The sequence below is a fragment of the Anser brachyrhynchus genome (assembly GCF_964034855.1).
Source record: "Anser brachyrhynchus genome assembly, chromosome: 20".
Classification (NCBI taxonomy): Eukaryota; Metazoa; Chordata; class Aves; order Anseriformes; family Anatidae; genus Anser; species Anser brachyrhynchus.
This window is the reverse complement of record NC_137713.1, coordinates 12,106,022-12,122,623: the sequence shown is the minus strand read 5'-3', so window position 1 is coordinate 12,122,623 and position 16,602 is coordinate 12,106,022. Positions and strand designations below refer to the sequence as shown.

Here is a 16,602-nt window from a genome sequence, read left to right as displayed (position 1 = left end):
CACGACCTGCAGCCCGGGCCCGCCCCGGTCACCGCCTGGGCCCCGTACTGAGGGACCGGGACCGGGACCGTCGCTGCTTCCCCGGCCGCGCCCCCTCCCGAAGGCAGCAGCCACCCCCCGAGCGCCACGCGCCACCCGCCGCCCCGCAGCGCCCCGCCTGCCCCTGCCCCTTTAAGAGCCGGGGGCGGGGGAAGCGGGGCGAGCCGAGCGCGGAGGACAAAGCCCCGCGCGCGGCCCCGCCGCGGTACCCGGATGGGCGGGGGGAGGGGGCGCGCCGCGATTGGCCGCGGCGGGGAGGGGCGGGCGGGTAACGGGGCACAAAATGGCGGCCCGCTCCCTGCCCCTTACATAACGCGACCTCTCACCTCGCGCGCGGCGCAAGGCAGCTTGCTGCGCGGGGGGGTGGGGCGAGGCGGCGTGATTGGCGGGCGGGCTAGCCAATCGGAAGCCGGCCTCGCCGGCGGCCCGCCAGTAGGCTCTCAGAGCGGCGGGGGGCGGGGGCGGGCCGCGCGGCGCGGGGAGGGGGGGCGGGGGGGGCAGGTTCGGGTGCGCGCGGCGAGGCCGGGCCCGCCGCCCGCCCGGGAGGGGGAGGGGAATCTCCCGCCATTTTTCAATCCTCCCGCCCGGGGCCGCCGCCGCGCGGATCCGCCGGCCCCAGCCGGGGCCCGTCTCGCCGCGCCATGGCGCCGCTGCTGGGCCGCAAGCCCTTCCCGCTGGCCAAGCCGCTGCCGGCGGGGGAGCCGGGGGAGCGGTTCATCATCCCGCACACGCAGGAGGCCTTCCGCACCCGCGAGTATCCGCACGGCCGGGCCGGGGGGGGGGGTCGGGACAGCCCCGGGGCGGCGTCGCTGTCAGCCGCCGGCAGCTCCGGGGCAGCCGCACGAGCGGCGTCAGCGCCTACCGGGGAGGGCCCGTGCGAGGCGGCGGGGCCGAGCCCGGGGCCGCGCCGAACAAAGCCGGGCCGGGAGGTGGAGGCCGCCGGTGTCCGCCGGGCGGCCCCGGCCTCGCCTTCGGCGTTGGCGCAGGCGGGCCGGGGCTCCTGCGGGGCTTCTCCCCGCTTCGCAGGCGCTTAAAAGCGGGTGAACGGCGGCCTGGAGGGGCCCGGGAGCAGCCCCGTGCGAACCGCGACTCGAGACAGCGCCGGGCAGGGCAGGAGCCTCCCGGCGGGTGCTGCGGGCGGCCGCCCGCCTGCCTGCCCGGAGGGGCCGGGCCGCGGCGGAGCGGGCGCCGCGCTCTGGAGGGGACCCGCGGGGGGAGGGCGGCGGAGGAGCCGGGGGCTCCCGCACGGGAGCGAGTGAAGCAGCGACGGGAGCAACCTGCCCGCGGCCGGCCGGGGGTTTCGGCCCCGACGGGAGGGATTTCTTCAGCGCCGCCTTCGCGCGGAAAGCGGCTCTTTTGGCTCCGCGGGAGCCGCTGCGCGTCGCTCCTCGGGAGGCAGGAAGGGGACGTGGGCAGCTCGGGTAACTGCCGGCGGCTGTGCGGCTGCGGGGGCAGCGTCCGCGGCTGGGCCCCGTGCGGGGCTGAGGGGGCAGGGCCTCCCTGCGCCCCTGTCTGCGGGCCGCTGCTGCGGGGGCCTGGCGCGCTGCTTGTGCGATCCGCGGGACTGAGAACCCGAGGAAGGACTGAAACCACGGCGGAAACGCGTAAATAAAGAAACGGGCCCCGGAGATCTGGGCGGCGTGCGAGACGCGGGGGCTCGAGCACTTATATGCGGCCCCTCCTCGCACTGGGGACGCAGGAGTGCCGTGTTACTTCAGCACCAAGAACAGAATACAAAAGCCCATAGGAAGGGTTAGCTCGCTTTTGAAGACAAAATGCGTATCTGAGTGCAAATAGGCATTATTAATGCAGTCTGACCAATAAAATTCACTTGGGTCGAGTGTTTGATACAAGGTAGATGTGTGCTTTTTAAAAGTACTGTAAATTCACATATATTCTACTCGAAACCGAACAGCCTACTATGTTTGTGTAAGCAAACTGAAAGGAGCTCAGTCTTCCAACTGGCTGGGCAGAGGCAGACCTGTTCTCTTCCTTTTCAGCGAAGTATCAGTGGTCAAAAATAGAGTTTAATTCTAATTACTGCTGTTGTAAAAGATGTTGCTTTAAGGTTCACCTGTCAGGTAGGAACAGCACAGAGGTGTTTAGGGGCACCTTATGAGAACACCAGTCTGTTAGCATGGCTCTTGTGGATCGATGAGCAGGTGTAGGACGTGTTTCTTGGATGCTTTGATGGTATTAGCCTTAAGGAAGAAATGATATTTTCTCTCTCTTTGGAGGGGATGCTGGTGGCTGCAGGGTCAGAAGGAAAGAGGAAGCATGTGCAAGCACTGAGCTTCTGGAGAGATGCTCTTCTGTTGCAGAAAGTACTAGATGGGATGCAGTGGGAGGCTGACAGCCTAGCCTGTTCTAGAAAGTTCGTGTTGCCAGACAGATGTCATGAAGCTAAAAAGAGAAACTAAGTTACACTGGGTTTCTATCTTACTTTGTTGCCTATGCGTATAATACAAGCTAGGCAAAAAGTGGAACAGAAAATTGCAAATGAGTCAGTAGGCTGAAGGGAGATGTTACCTGAGGAAGATTTGAGGCTTGTTGTCACTTCTGTTGACCCTAGATAGTGCAAAGGAATGGCTTTTGTGGCTAGCTTGCAGAGAGGGCTGTACTGGAGCCTTTACCCAGAGCAGCTCTTGGTGTGGGTAGTGCCAGGGCCTGGCAGAATGTGGTTGCCTGACCTTTTTCCAACTTGAAAAGCAATTGATCAGCTCTTCCCCTTAAGGTTTGCAGGCTCTTACACTGCACAGCTATGAATGCAGTATTTGAAAGACACAAAAAAATCTTTAAGGAATCTTTAAGATTTGCAGCTGTAGATTAGATTGAATAAGAACGGAAACTGGGGTATTGTGTGGTGAACGTGAGGGAAGACATCTGTCCTGTGGGCAAGGGTAAAGAAAGTGTCTAAAAGCAGTGGGCAGATGGATAGACCGGTCATCAGAGCTCAGATATTTGTCTGTGAAGTTTATTTCTGGTTTTACATGGCTTTCTTCTGTAGCTAAGTCCCCTGGAAACCTTTTAAGAGCAACCGTGCTGTGTAGAGCCCCTTGCATGCTAGAGAAGCCTTGCGCTTCTGGTGACTCGGAGTGAGACTTGTTCGTTGTGTGGGGACGGATGAATCACAGAATGGTCAGAAATAGGCTCCTCGTGGCTAGAGCTCTGTAGGATCTACTCTGAGATCATGTGAGGTATAAAGTAAATAAATTCTCCCGAGACAACAGTCTTGCCCTGTTTATTTCATGTGTGCACCAGGGAAGGTGAACTGTCTGTGGTGCACGTACAGTGAGTTGGATGTCTATCAAAATCCAGAATTTGTTCTGTTGACACCAGGCCATCTCCTCCATTAGTGTGTGGGACTGCTGTAGTGTGTTCTGTTGTGCTGGCCACGGTTGGGAAAACTCCTTTGCTAGTTCAAGAGAAAGCACAGTTTGGAGAGCTCGTTGACCAGGGCTGGCAAGATGGACTGTTCCAGCGAAAGCTTTCCTTCATTGACTCTTGGGAAGCTGTATTCTTCTTCCCAGACAAAAGTTTGCTGTGATTGCGTGCATCTATCTTTAGTTTATGGTTTTGTACAGTGAGATGCAGACAGAACATGAAGAATTGGACTGCGTTGTAGTTTACATCTTCATGTGTAATATCAGGAAATTAAAATCTGGATGAAAGGTGGCAGCACCAAAACATGGTCATGTCATGCTCTGCAATTGTGTGAAAACTTTGCCACCCACCCACTTTGTAAATGTGCTTCCTGGTAAGTTTGCCTCTGGCTGTTACATGTGGAAACAATTATGATACTGTAAAGCTATTTTGGAGTTGATACTAATTTATATGAGAGTATCACTAATCGGGGAAGGAGCAAACTTTGTTTAATAGTCTTCGTGTGTACTTTTAAACATTTTTTTTAAATGGTCCCTTGTTTTTAATTTAGACTTGTTTTCTGGCTTTTAACATCGAAGTGATGTCAGGAGAATAAAAATGGAATGTGATTTATTAACTGTTGCACAGTGGGTAGTCATCAGTATTAATGTACTACAGCTTTTTGGGGGATGTTCACAAGTAGCTTTTGTCCGGGGTTTTTTAGTTAGCATGCTGGGGGGTTGTGGCAAAAGCAGTTCCAACTGTGTGTGTGCTCTTGGTAGAAAGATGGGGTGGTTATGGCATACCGGTGAGCCCTCGCTTGTAGCCCTATACCAGGTCTGTTGTACAGTCCAAAATAGGTTGGGTTTGTTTCCAGTCTGAGTTGAAAGGACAAATAGCTCTGGTGTAGCGGAAAGTTTGAGCCACAGCAAACTGTGAAAACGTTCTCCTGCTGTTCACCTTTGTGCTCACCCCAGGATTTAAAAGTAGAGCCTGGCTTGAGAGGCTTCTAGCAGAGCACAAAGGAAGGGTGAGGATTGCGGCCACGAGTCTTGAGCGCTGGTTAAAGAATGTGTCCAGGGGTCAGTGTTAGATGAGAGCTGACCAGCTGCACGTGGAATTAAATTGCATTTTGAGGGACAGAGTTGAACTGGACAGGGGAATAGCTGTACCTGCCACTTTTAAATTCAGTGTTGATCTGAGAAAAATGAGTTGTGGTATGGTGGGATTTCACATGTTTTCATGAGTATGTACAGTCAGAATGCTTAGGGGAAATCCTTGTGGGTCTTCCTGTTAGTATGGGAGATGGTGTTAGGTAAAGCAATACGTACCTTTCAAGTATATATCAGCTGGAGGTGAGCTTTTTTTTTTCCTCTCCTTGCTGGGAGGATTACGTATCTCCTCACAGGGACAGAGAAAGTTTTTAAGTGCAGGAAGTAGACCATAACATTATTTCTCGCTTATATCTCAAACATTTCGTCATAGTTAGAATACTGAAAGCTTATTAAGGCACTGTGGTGAACCTTTAATAAGGGTATTTTTCCTTTAGCATTTGTGCTAGGCAGCTGCAAGTCTTTAGTATCTAGGCAGTGTCCATGGATATGTCCAAGGAAAGCCACAGGAGAGGGGAGGTGGCTTGCTGAAGGAAGCTGAAGACCAGCGTTGTTTGTATGTTCAGATTCCTGTGTATGGTGAGGATTGAATTTGCTTTTGACTTTGCTTCTTGTGGGAAAGGCCTAGGAAAGAACAGCATGATGGCTTCAGTTTAGTTGTTACTAGAATCTCCAATTGCTGTAAATACAAGTAGGACTCCTGGCTTCTGGTTAGATCTTTTTTTTTTTTTACCTTGATATTGTTACAGAAGCTTTCTTCTGTAACGCTTCTGGCCTGGTCAGGTCTCTTGCAGTGAGCTGCTGTAAGCTGCCCTTTCTCCTTGCCACCTGCCGCTGTCCCAGTGCTTTGTGTCCTGCAGCCCCAGGCTGCTGCACAGGCTGAGAAACAGGTACCATCAGCTGTGATAAAAGCTGAGGAAACTTAAGTGCTTTTGAAACCTCACAGTTGAGAGGGGTAAGAATTGGCCAGGGGACTCAAAGCTTACTTGGATGATGCCCTGTCTAAGGCAAATTCATCTGCCAAGGAGCAGGAAACACTCCAAGAAGGGCTGTTGGGGAAATGGGGAATTTTTCAGATTTAAGATGCGTTCTGGGCAGAGGGAATGCTGTCAGCAGTGGCAGTGCTGTGTTTTGGTATTCTTGTATAGCTCCGGTTGATGTGGCTGTAACGTGCCTGTCTGTCAGCATTTTCAGAGTAGCTTCTGTGCCTTGTGTCCAAGAGAACTGGTTTCATTGGAGTTGCAACTTGCCTTCCTAATACAAATCTCTTTTTAAAACCACCAGCTACAACAAAACTTTAGCTGAGTCATGCTAAAATTTTCTTGACAAAGTGTATGCGAAGCACAAAGCATGGCTTGCTGTGAGTGGTGGCTCTGCCTTCGCAGGAGCGTGGAGCAATCTGCATTCACCCACAGCAGCTCGCTCCTAATTAGCACTTGTGCTGCAGTGGGCCGAGCCTCTGTAGTTGTTCCATGTATGCTTTGAGCTCTCTGCTTGCTTTCTGCTGGAAAATGCACCAAAGGAGAAGAGAGACTTTTTTTGCCTCTCTGTTATCATTTCTTTACTTAAATTACCATTGGAAAGCATACATCAAATTAAACAGGCTGCCACAGGGTAAATTGTTAAGAATTTACACTGTATTAGCTTTTCTGATAATTTTGCCTGTACAGTCCGTAGAAAGTATGAAGTAGCTTATCTGTTTTTGCTGACAGATAATTAATTACCTCTTAGGTGGAATGGGCAAAGCATAGGCAGAGATGCTTATAACAGAGTAGCTAATGCTCTATTTCATACGAGCATCTGCACTACAGCAACTCCCCTGTGCAACTATTAAACTTACTGGGCAGAATAACTTAACTTTGAGGCTGGTTATGGTGTAGGAAGCAGGAGATGATGATGGAGATACTAATGTGCTAACCCGGGAGGTTGCTTTTGTTGGAAACCATGGCAAATGTGGCCTTCCTGGTGACTTCAGTTTCAAAGCTTTTGGTGTTTTTTTTTTCCCCAAAAAGATTGGGGATACTGGCTAGATGGCTAGTTTGCATCTGAAGTTTATAATACCACCCTAAAGCATTGGAGTGGTTGTTCCCCAACAGTTACTCTCAGGCAATTAGTGATGGTTCATCCTTGTTTCCTGCATCTGCCTGTGATGTTGGTGCTGCTTTCCAATGAATCAGACTGGAATAGCTGAAAACTTAGCAAAACCAAGAGGCGCTCAGTGGTACGTATTTCCCTGGAGCGTTTCAGCTGAACCGATGGTGGTGTGCCACTTTCTGTATGCCAGCACAGAAGAGGGCAGACATTTCAGCTGCGGAAAGCTTCAGCGGGTCCTGGTCTAATAACCTGTCAGGTTTAGTGCAGCATCTCCGTGGTAGATGCAGAGTCAAACCTTACCTTTAGTCTTTGTGCACTCAAATAGAAAGAGTTTAATCAAATTAGATTGTCTCCTGCTACTCTGGCTATGCTTTCTACTGCATAAATCCTGTTTTCCTGAGCTGCTACTGCTACAGAGAATATGAAGCACGGCTGGAGAGGTACAGTGAGCGAATATGGACGTGCAAAAGCACAGGAAGCAGCCAGCTGACGCACAAAGAAGCTTGGGAGGAGGAGCAGGAAGTTGCTGAGCTGTAAGTACCAGTGAAAAAATTGGTATGTGTCTGTCTTCGGGGCAAAAGAGAGGACTTGGGAATGAGATATGATTGCTAGTTTTTGAAGTAGGTAACTTTTTACTGGCTTTGAGCAGATCTGGGGATTCTGGAGTTAAAAGCAAAATCCAAATTTGATGCCATTGCTAATGCAGTTGAGTAATGCACTTCTGTGCTGTCTTGGTATTACTTGAACTAAAATAGTTCAGCATATGCTACTTGATGAATTTTAGAGTTCCTCGAGTAATGGAAGCTCTTCAGAGGGGGAAAAATCAATATAAAAATACATTTTTTGGAATTTCACATCAGTGAGGTCCACAGCTGTAATTATTTTTAGCATATCTGCATTGGAATCGGTCGTTGTACTAAATGCAACTATTTTGGAGTAAGCATTTGGGGATCTACTCTATTTGAAATGATAAAGAACAAAGGGAAAACAGCACAAATAATTACTCAGTTCAGACCACCAATGTTCTTCCTTGTTGGTGTGTCCATGACTCCCCCTCTAGTGCACAGCACAGGCCCTGAATCATTGGTTGAGATCCATTGTGACCCTTGCCATAGGAGAATTTTCTTGAAAGGTGCAAGTTGTTGGCTGAACTAACATACATAACGTATTTTGTGCATATCAAACTGTAGGAATAATGCCAGACAAATGGTATGTTTCTCTCTTCTGTGAACTGATGACTTGGATTTCTGTAACTTTTTTTCCCCTGGATTTACACTGGGCATATTGTAAGCATATGGGAGGAAAATTGAGAGGAAAGTTTCAGCTGTATCTCTTTCATGAAGAATCTTGGTTTCTGACTGGTAAAAGAGTTAATAGCTTCGGTTTGAGGAGAAATTTGTTTTATCCATTATTTGAGTTTAAATGCATCCTTAAAGGCAACAAACAAAAACCCCTTTTCCTAATAGTCCTAGTTCTGATGAGGCTTGGAGTACTACTGTCACCCATCCTTCCTCACAAACGTTCCTGCCTGTGAGGAGGGTGTGCAGCTGACTAGTGTCATGTCCTGTTGGGTAGTGACGTTTCATTGGTTGTGCACTTCTGAAAACAGAAAAATGTAAATGGAATATAAATGAAAGATTTATCAGTAACGTTTAGCTGTAGTCTCTCTGAATGTGTTTGTGGGAAACATTCTGTGAAGAGAAATTTTGGGCTTGTCTCTCTGAAACAGGATTAAAAGCCTCCTAGGCTGTTTATGGGCTGCTGATAGGAAAAAAAAATCATTTAGTTTGCAAAATGGGTAAAATTGTTCATGGCAGTTGCAGAACAGCAAATATAGCAGAGAAAGCTAAAAGGGTTTTGGAAAAGTGGAGTATTTTGTTAGTTCTTACAGTAACTTGAAATAGACTTTTTTTTGCAACATATGCAAAGCCAAAAAGTCTTATGCAATATACTTCTCAGTACTCCTGTCAATTAACTGACTTGATCCTTTAGTAAATAAACTAGTCAAGTGAACTTGTAAGTCCTTTAAATGAAAAAGCTTTAAGATCTTGCCATGGTGTGAAACACACAAGACATTTTTCTCTGGAAAGATAACTTGGTCGTGTAAGCCTAGACCTGCCTTCTCTCCTGCATTAGGAGTGTGTAAGCCCAGAGTTTGGGAAGAAAGAAAAGCTCAGTGTTCATTAGCATCATCTTACTGTGGGAAGCAAAAATCTTGAAGTAACAAGTCCCAGAATAATGACAAGTTCTTGGTATATGTTCCCCATCTAATTGGGAGGCAATAATAACCGGCAAGAACGGGTTTACTGGCAGTGCTACTCTTCCCAGAATTTTTTACAGTGTTCGTTCTGGGAAGGACAAGCACAATTAGTATTGTCATGCCAATTGACACTTTGGAGAGTGGAGATGGGGGAGGGCATGAAAAAGCCTTTCTGTCTTTGCATTCCAGTGTGGCATCTGCCTGGAACATTGTCCTGGCTGTAAGTCTTCCTGGAATTGCAAAATTGGAGGTTACTTTGCATTTTGGTTTTTCTTCCTTGAATAATGAAAGCTTCTTACCTCCTTGCTCAGCTTGAAGGAGGAGTTCCCCATCTGGTATGAGAAACTGGTACTGGAAATAGTCCACCACAACACTGTATCTTTGGAAAAGTTGGTGGATGCAGCTTGGCTGGAGATCATGACCAAATTTGCAGTGGGAGAAGAGTGTGACTTTGAGGTAAGGATCCGTTTTCAATTTTATCCCGTGCTTTTGCACAGAACTAATTTTGTATATCTAAAGGCAGAAGTGGGTAAGAATATGTTAGCCACATGCAGTATCAGAAAGATGGTGAGAATTTTTTTTGTGGAATCTTAGTGACGTCACCTGCTTTTGAATGTGAAACAGTTCTATAAACAGAAGCACACAGATGACCCATACAGATGTCATGAGAAAAAGGAGTGACTTTTGGGGGGGGTGTAGAGGGGGGATGACAGCTTTGTTTTACAGTTTAAATATGCAATGGTCTTTGTGTGGATGTATTTCAATATATGTAAAATACATATTTATATTTTAAGTACCAGTCACTTAAAATTATAATCTGCTGTAATCTTTTCACATAACATGTTCCCAGAAGGAGTGGTAGTCTTAAACTGATGTAGCTTGAGGTCAACTGCTTAGAAATATCTAATGATGCTCTAATAATTAGAAAAATCCCTCCAAAATTGTGATCGATGGGGAAAACTCAAACTTATTAAAAGTAAGGAAAATTACTAAAAAAAAAAAGTTCTGTTAGCAATTTTGTTTAGGACATATTCTTTCATTTGTAGCTACTAAGGTAGCACACGTTCATTTTGCCTACATGCTCCTTTCTTAGGCTGAGAAAGCAACATTATTAAATGCTGAAAAAACTAGTGGGTTGGCAGGTTTCTCTCTTTTTTTTTCTTTTCTTAAGCAATTTGTACAGAGCTTCCAGATAGGAATAGTAGAAAGAAATCCTGTAGTTGTTTCCTGACAGGGATAATAAGCTTCTCTCATCAAGTGTTTGGCCAAACCGCAGTTTGCAAGTCCTTTTTTTGGTGTGGGATTTAGTTGGTTTTGTTCGTTTGTTTTTTTTTTTTCCTTTCTCATAATGTTAAAGCTTGTTAATTCATGTGTCTTGCTCAGGTTCAGTTTTCATTAATATTTTGTTGCAGGTTGGTAAGGAGAAAATGTTGCCTGTGAAAGTTGTGAAAATACATCCCTTGGAGAAAGCTGATGAAGAGACCCCTGAAAAGAAGTCTGATGGAGCTTGCGATTCCCCATCCAGTGATAAAGAGAACTCCAGCCAGGCAGCCCAGGACAATCAGAAGGAATCCATCCTGAAGGAAGATGACAATAGAAGGGAAAGTATGAGTAAGTAGTAAGGCAGCATGACAACAAGTCATAACGAGATAACAACTAGAAATGAGTATTTGAATTCACATACATCTTGAATCTGGGCAGTGAAAGTTGTATGTGATATTTAAACAGTATTACGTAATCAAAATCCTGAGATTTTCATTGTTAGTGGTGCAGCTTCAGAGGCATCGGTGCTGTTGGCTTTCAACTCTTCTTGCTGGTTTTAAAGCAGAAAATATACTGTGGTTCTAAGGTGTAAGTACAGAATGCTATGCATGAAACGTATAAAGATTTGAAAGTATAACAAGCATATTAAAAAAGGAGAGGAAAAATCCTCGACCAAAGTTTGTGCAGCTGAAAAAAAGCTGGAAAAAGTTTAGCTGCAATGCCCCTTTGAGTGCAATCCTTTGAACAAACATCTCTGGTTCTAAAGGTTGTAGTTGTGCAATCAGAGACAAGCTCTCATTTTCTTTCATGTCCTAAGTTGACATTAAAAAAGTATTTTGTTTTGGTTCTCCCCATTCCAATGCTCAAATGCTGAGTCAAAATTCATGCAGAAAAACGCATAGTAAACTTTTTTCAAAGGGTTCAAGATAAAGCATGTTATGAAAGTGTTCCCCATTTTCATATCTGTTCTTCCTTGCTGCAGAAAAAGTAGTTGTCTAAGGCCTTTCTTGACTTTGAGAAGGTTCTCTTGAAAGAAAAAACAAATTGATGTCCTTTCTAACTTTTTTAAAAATGAAATTACAAGACTCTTTAACAAAGATATGAAAAAGTGTGCTTAAAAATAAAAGCAGAGGCCCCACAGCATAGCTCTAATCTGGATAGCTTAATTTTAAAGGCACACAAATGTACCAAGCTGCTTACATTTGCAAATAGCCACCCAGCAGCTGAGGAAGTTGTATAGCCTCCTTTAATGCAGAAAAGAGAGAACTTAAGAAAGTAGCCCAGCAAGCTAACACAAAGTCAGGAGTAGAATACAAGTTGTCCCAAGCTTAGTAATCTCCAACTGTTTCTGATTTGTACTGGAAAAAGTTACAACAGTCTGGCCCTTTGAAAACATAGGAGTGCTTGGAGAGGGATGGATGCATGCATTTGTTTTTTTTGTTGTTGTTGTTCGGTGATAGTTCTATTGAACATAATGGTCATGGGAAGTAGCTTTTATTTTAAGAATGTTCAAACTTACAGCAGCGTTTCTGGGCTTGGGTGTTTTGCTAAGAGTACTGTCATGTTCTGTTCTGTGGCATGCAGCGCTCTAACCAGCTGTGTTCAGCTGTAGCCTTACTGAAGTTGCCAATAGAGCCCTCTGAGAAGCAGTACCTTGACTGGAAGAATATTGGAGGAATGGGTATTCTTTTTTCAGGCTGTGACTCGGCTGATTATCTGACCTCTCTTCAGCTGCCTCTCTTTAAATTGGGGCTGTCCTTCCCTTTCTGTAGAAGATAAACCTCAATATTTTCAAATCAAAGATGCTGGTCGAGTTGTAACATAATTAGTAGAAGCAGTAAGCACTTTTTTTAAAACTCTTCTTTAAAAAGAGTCTAAGAGTTTGTCTTTTGTGCACAGACTTTTATTAAAAGGATGTGTTATTGCTAAAGCTTTTATATCCTGGGTTATAACAGAACATGATTCATAGGAGGAAATTCTTTCCCAAATCTGGAGATAGTTACAGTAACTATGTAGCATTTGTTAAACTTGTTCAGCATACTGCAGCACTATCGCCTTCATTTGGTGGGCCTGGAACTGCAGGGGCCAGGAGGCTGTATACAGTATCTGAAGGTGACCTAGTCACACATACTTTGACTTTTTGTTTCTACTATGTTACATCCTTGACCACTGTTGATACCTGCTGAGGTTACTAAACAAGGGTAAGCGTTTAGATGTAATAACAGCATAACTGCCTGGTGTAAGAGATGTAACTTTCCATGCACACACAAGGGGGCAGAGTTAACCTTATCATTCCTAGTTAATACTTGTATCAAAATTTAAGGTTTTGTTGAAGGAGGAAATGTGCAGAGAAAGAACTTGGGTCTCTTTGTTTAGGAGATTATTGTGCTTCAGAAGTTAAAAATAATAATAAAAAAATAAGGCCTTACACCAGAATTACTGCACCAGATGTGGAGTCTGAAGTAGCTTTGTATCTTTAGTTGCTTAGGGAGAGCAATCTGGAAAATCTGCAGAAGCAAGAAGAAAGGCTAGATTTTCCTGAACGCGGATGGTGAGCTACTGAAGTCAGGTTCTGCAGCTTGAGCTCTACGTAGAGTTAATACAGCTTTAGAAAATCCCAAATAATTGATGAATAGAAGGAGATGGCAGCATGTGGATGTTTTGTGAGATTCCAGTATGTAAGCATTATTACAGTACAATGCAACAAAAGAATTACTTGACATATGCATTTTATAAAAATAACTTTAGGAAGGAATGTGTAGTGATGTTCTATGCCCCCCTCCCCTTTCTTCTTCTTCCCCCCCTTTTAGATTTCCAGGGGCTGTTTGATGACTTCAATATAGTTATCCCTAGTTCTAGAATCTAGAAAGTAAATCACTGAAGGAGAGGTCACTTACAGGCCTATTGCAGGGGAGCAGTGTAACTGAATCCTTTAACACTAGTGCTAAGCAACACATTTTTAATTCTTAAATATAAACCTAGCATGCCTGGTACATGCGTCCAGCAAAGGTAACATTCAGCCACTTAAGACATTGAAGCAGATCTCTAAAAGCAGGTCTTTTACAGAGTTTGAAGTGTCCTATATGCAATTTCAATTGTGTTGAGCAGAAAAAATATTTTAGTATTTTTTGACTTACTGAGACTTTGAACACAAATATGGAACAACAGCTGACAGAAGTTGTCTTAGCATGACCTGTGATGAAAGTACTAGTCTATTTTCATGCATACTAGTAGTGTTAGAAAATTCAGGGTTTTTGATTTTTAAAGCAAAACTTCCATGATGTTTGCAACAGAGAATTTCATGTTGTGATATCTGAAATGTATCACTAATGCAGAAAGTAACTACACATGTATCTGGTGCAGGGGAGTCCATGGCATCTGTGATCTGTTACCTAGCCAAGACTCCTGATTTTGGAAGAGATGTGTGGCAAAAACAGGTTTTACACCATGTAAGCTATAATGCTGATGGAGTTTAAACTCTGTAGGGCTTAATAATATGACAACAATATACAAATTTAAAAATCTAACTTACATTTAGGATTTTACAACTTGTATTCTATGTATACTTAATAGATAATTTTTCTTCATCTGTTGTGCTTGCTTTAGTGTTTTCTTTGAGTCATAACCACAAACACAAAAACATTTGGGGATCACTTTCTTCAGTAAGCTTGGATTTTGTCTTGGCAAGGAGATTTGATTACTTTGTACTCCTTCAGTCACATCTGTCTTGAGAATTAAAAAAAAAAAAACAGTTGTATAAATATACTTAAAATCTTCAGCTAAACCAGCTTATATGCACAGGAGCACATAACTGGAAGTCACTTAATGGCTACGAAAGTGAAATGATACTAAAAGTTACTTCAATTTGGAGCTGGTAATTCCTGCAGGAAAATTATTTCAAATGTGGCACGGCAGATGCAGCTAGGGCTCTCAGCAGCAACTTGCTAAGAAGATTACTCCTTACATTATGAAGCATATCTTCTCTTTGTAAGCTTCATAAAACTCTTCTCCCTTCCTGTAGGTAGTTGCAGCTTGCCTTCTGTAAAGAGATGCATTAAAATAGTTCAAGTGGTCTTTTAAGCTGCTTGAAGAAGCTTGTAGTCTTCTGTTTCAGACCTGTTTAGGGACTTTTTTTCCCAGCCTGTGTCTTCAGGATGTGTCTAAAAACCAGTTGGGGATTTCTTTCCTGATGTTGTAGTTATCCAAACACTGTATGGATGATGTGGGGGGTGTCCAGTCCCAGTTATGATCTTGATTCTTTATGTTTTTAATCCAATTCTAAGACACTTAATGTCTTGTCTTGGTTTGTCAGATGATCGAGCACGTAGGTCTCCTCGGAAGCTTCCCACTTCTCTGAAGAAGGAAGAAAGGAAGTGGGTTCCACCTAAATTCCTGCCACACAAATATGATGTCAAGCTGAAAAATGAGGACAAGGTGAGATGACTGCTTAAATCTTTTCTGTTACAAAGTGAACATGCAAGCTTAATTAAATAACCATTATGTGTACACAGCACAATGTAGTAGTACTTTCTGATGGAATTGAGGTATTGGAAGCAAGATGGCTGGGGTTTTCAGCAAGGCTGACTAGCCTCGCTGTTGCTATATGTAATTTGGCTTTGTCCATGGAGGCACCCGACAATCCCCTGGTACCACACAGGGAAGCTGAGTCACAGTGCTTCATTAATTTTGAATCATTACTGTTGACTAGCTAATCTCTGGTCAGGCTGTTAATGAAACTTGGTGAGAGGTAGGCTACTGATAATTCTGAGTGGGAGTTGCTGCTTTTCTTCTGACGGAACCTCTCTGAGTGTCCTGCACTTCAGGAAGCTCTGTGTAGCTGCAGCACTGCTGAGTGCTTTGCATTGAGTTTGCTAACTTGACAGAGGCAAGGCTGACCTCAATGAGCACTGCTTGCAGACTTACTTCTCTGGTATCAGGAAAAAAAATCAAAACAAAATAAACACTAACATGTAAAAGCTTCTAAGTTAGTAGCAAACACATGCTGGGGAAGGTCAGAGACTTTCATTGCTGCCAAGTAAAGTGATGGGCTTTGGCAAGAAGTCTGAAACATAAACTAAGGTTTTTGATGCTTTTTGTCTAACTGAATCTTCTACCAATCTCTATTATGCATCTCAGTTCTGCAAGTTCTGTTTGTTTTGTTTTGAATATTTGTAAGAGTTTCAAAAGAGTGGCGTGGAGAGTTTGTGGATGTGAAGCAGTGTAACAGCCCACACTCCTTTTAGTGATATGACTAAATCTATATCTATAATGGGTCTAGAAGATTAATGTTAACGTTCCGTCTGTTTATCTCCAAGATCATTAGCAATGTACCAGCAGATAGCTTAGTCCGTACAGAACGTCCTCCCAACAAGGAGATCCTGAGGTACTTCATCCGGCATAATGCTCTACGGGCTGGCACAGGCGAGAATGCCCCGTGGGTAGTGGAGGATGAGTTAGTGAAGAAATATTCTCTCCCCAGTAAATTTAGTGACTTCTTGCTTGACCCACATAAGGTAAGAATTCCTAAAAGTATCTCCTGTGTTTAAGGGTGGGGAATGGGTGAGAAAGTGGCCCTGGCCAAGACTTCAGTGTGCCAGTTAGCTTCTGGTGCTTCTAGAGACATGCAGAGCAGGAACGTCCACTCCTTTGATCATTAACCCTTTATCCCTAAGGTGACACAGCTTGAATTTCTGAAACAATGGTCCACGTTGAAAACTTGAGTTGTGTACTGTGACTTGACTTTTCCTAACTCTTTCAGTAACAATCTGCATTACTTGTCTGTAAGTAGTGACAAGATTTCCTGGTCTAAGACAAACAGAAGAGCTATATTCCTTACCTGGTAAATATGAATTATTGCCCAATTTTCTTAATTACAGTAGAAGAGCTGAATATGTTTTACTTGGTACTTAGTGTTTTTATGGTGCTGGACTGAGAAATGGCAGATACCACAAATTTTGTACTGAATACTGAGTAGGGGTGTTTTTCTCTTCCAGTCCATTGTAATGACTAGCCAAATCTACTGTTAGCTGAGTAAATGCAGTATCGTTAAATCTTCTGTTCATCTTTGGTGTAGAAAACACTAATTTTTCTTCTAGTAAACTCACTTTTTCATGGACTCAATCTTCATCAAGCTTTATTCTAAAACAGAACCAGAAACATTTGCTATATTCCTCTTCCTTGTCAGGAGGATACTGCCCTTTTCAAGCAAGTTTCTGAGGACTCTTTTAGAATGCTCTAAATGTGCTTAAAGAGAAAAAAATTATTCATATTGCAGCAAGGGTAAATACAGCTCACAAACTTCAGGTCACTGTCTGCTAGAAATTAAAATGCTTGCTGATGGCCTACAATCTTTTACTGAGCACACTGATAGATGCGTATTTTTGGTATAAGGAAAAATATGCAACTGTAACATCTTCTGTGTGACTTACAGAATTCCTTAGCTTTGTGTTTAGGGATGGCACTTTCTGTAGT

General features: G+C 44.4%; 1 protein-coding gene across 2 annotated transcripts in view; it reads left to right on the top strand.

The window, feature by feature from the left end:
* The first annotated feature begins 538 nt into the window (after window positions 1-538).
* BAZ1B (bromodomain adjacent to zinc finger domain 1B) overlaps window positions 539-16,602 on the top strand; it is a 52,675-nt gene continuing 36,611 nt past the window's right edge. The window contains exons 1-6 of one of the 2 annotated variants that reach the window (XM_080563378.1): window positions 539-793; window positions 7,025-7,141; window positions 9,180-9,324; window positions 10,281-10,479; window positions 14,444-14,565; window positions 15,447-15,644. In XM_080563378.1, the coding sequence (XP_080419504.1) occupies window positions 681-793; window positions 7,025-7,141; window positions 9,180-9,324; window positions 10,281-10,479; window positions 14,444-14,565; window positions 15,447-15,644 (894 nt within the window). In that variant the 5' untranslated portion in view covers window positions 539-680. The remainder of the gene's footprint in view (window positions 794-7,024; window positions 7,142-9,179; window positions 9,325-10,280; window positions 10,480-14,443; window positions 14,566-15,446; window positions 15,645-16,602) is intronic. The other variant, XM_080563377.1, reaches the window with a different exon arrangement.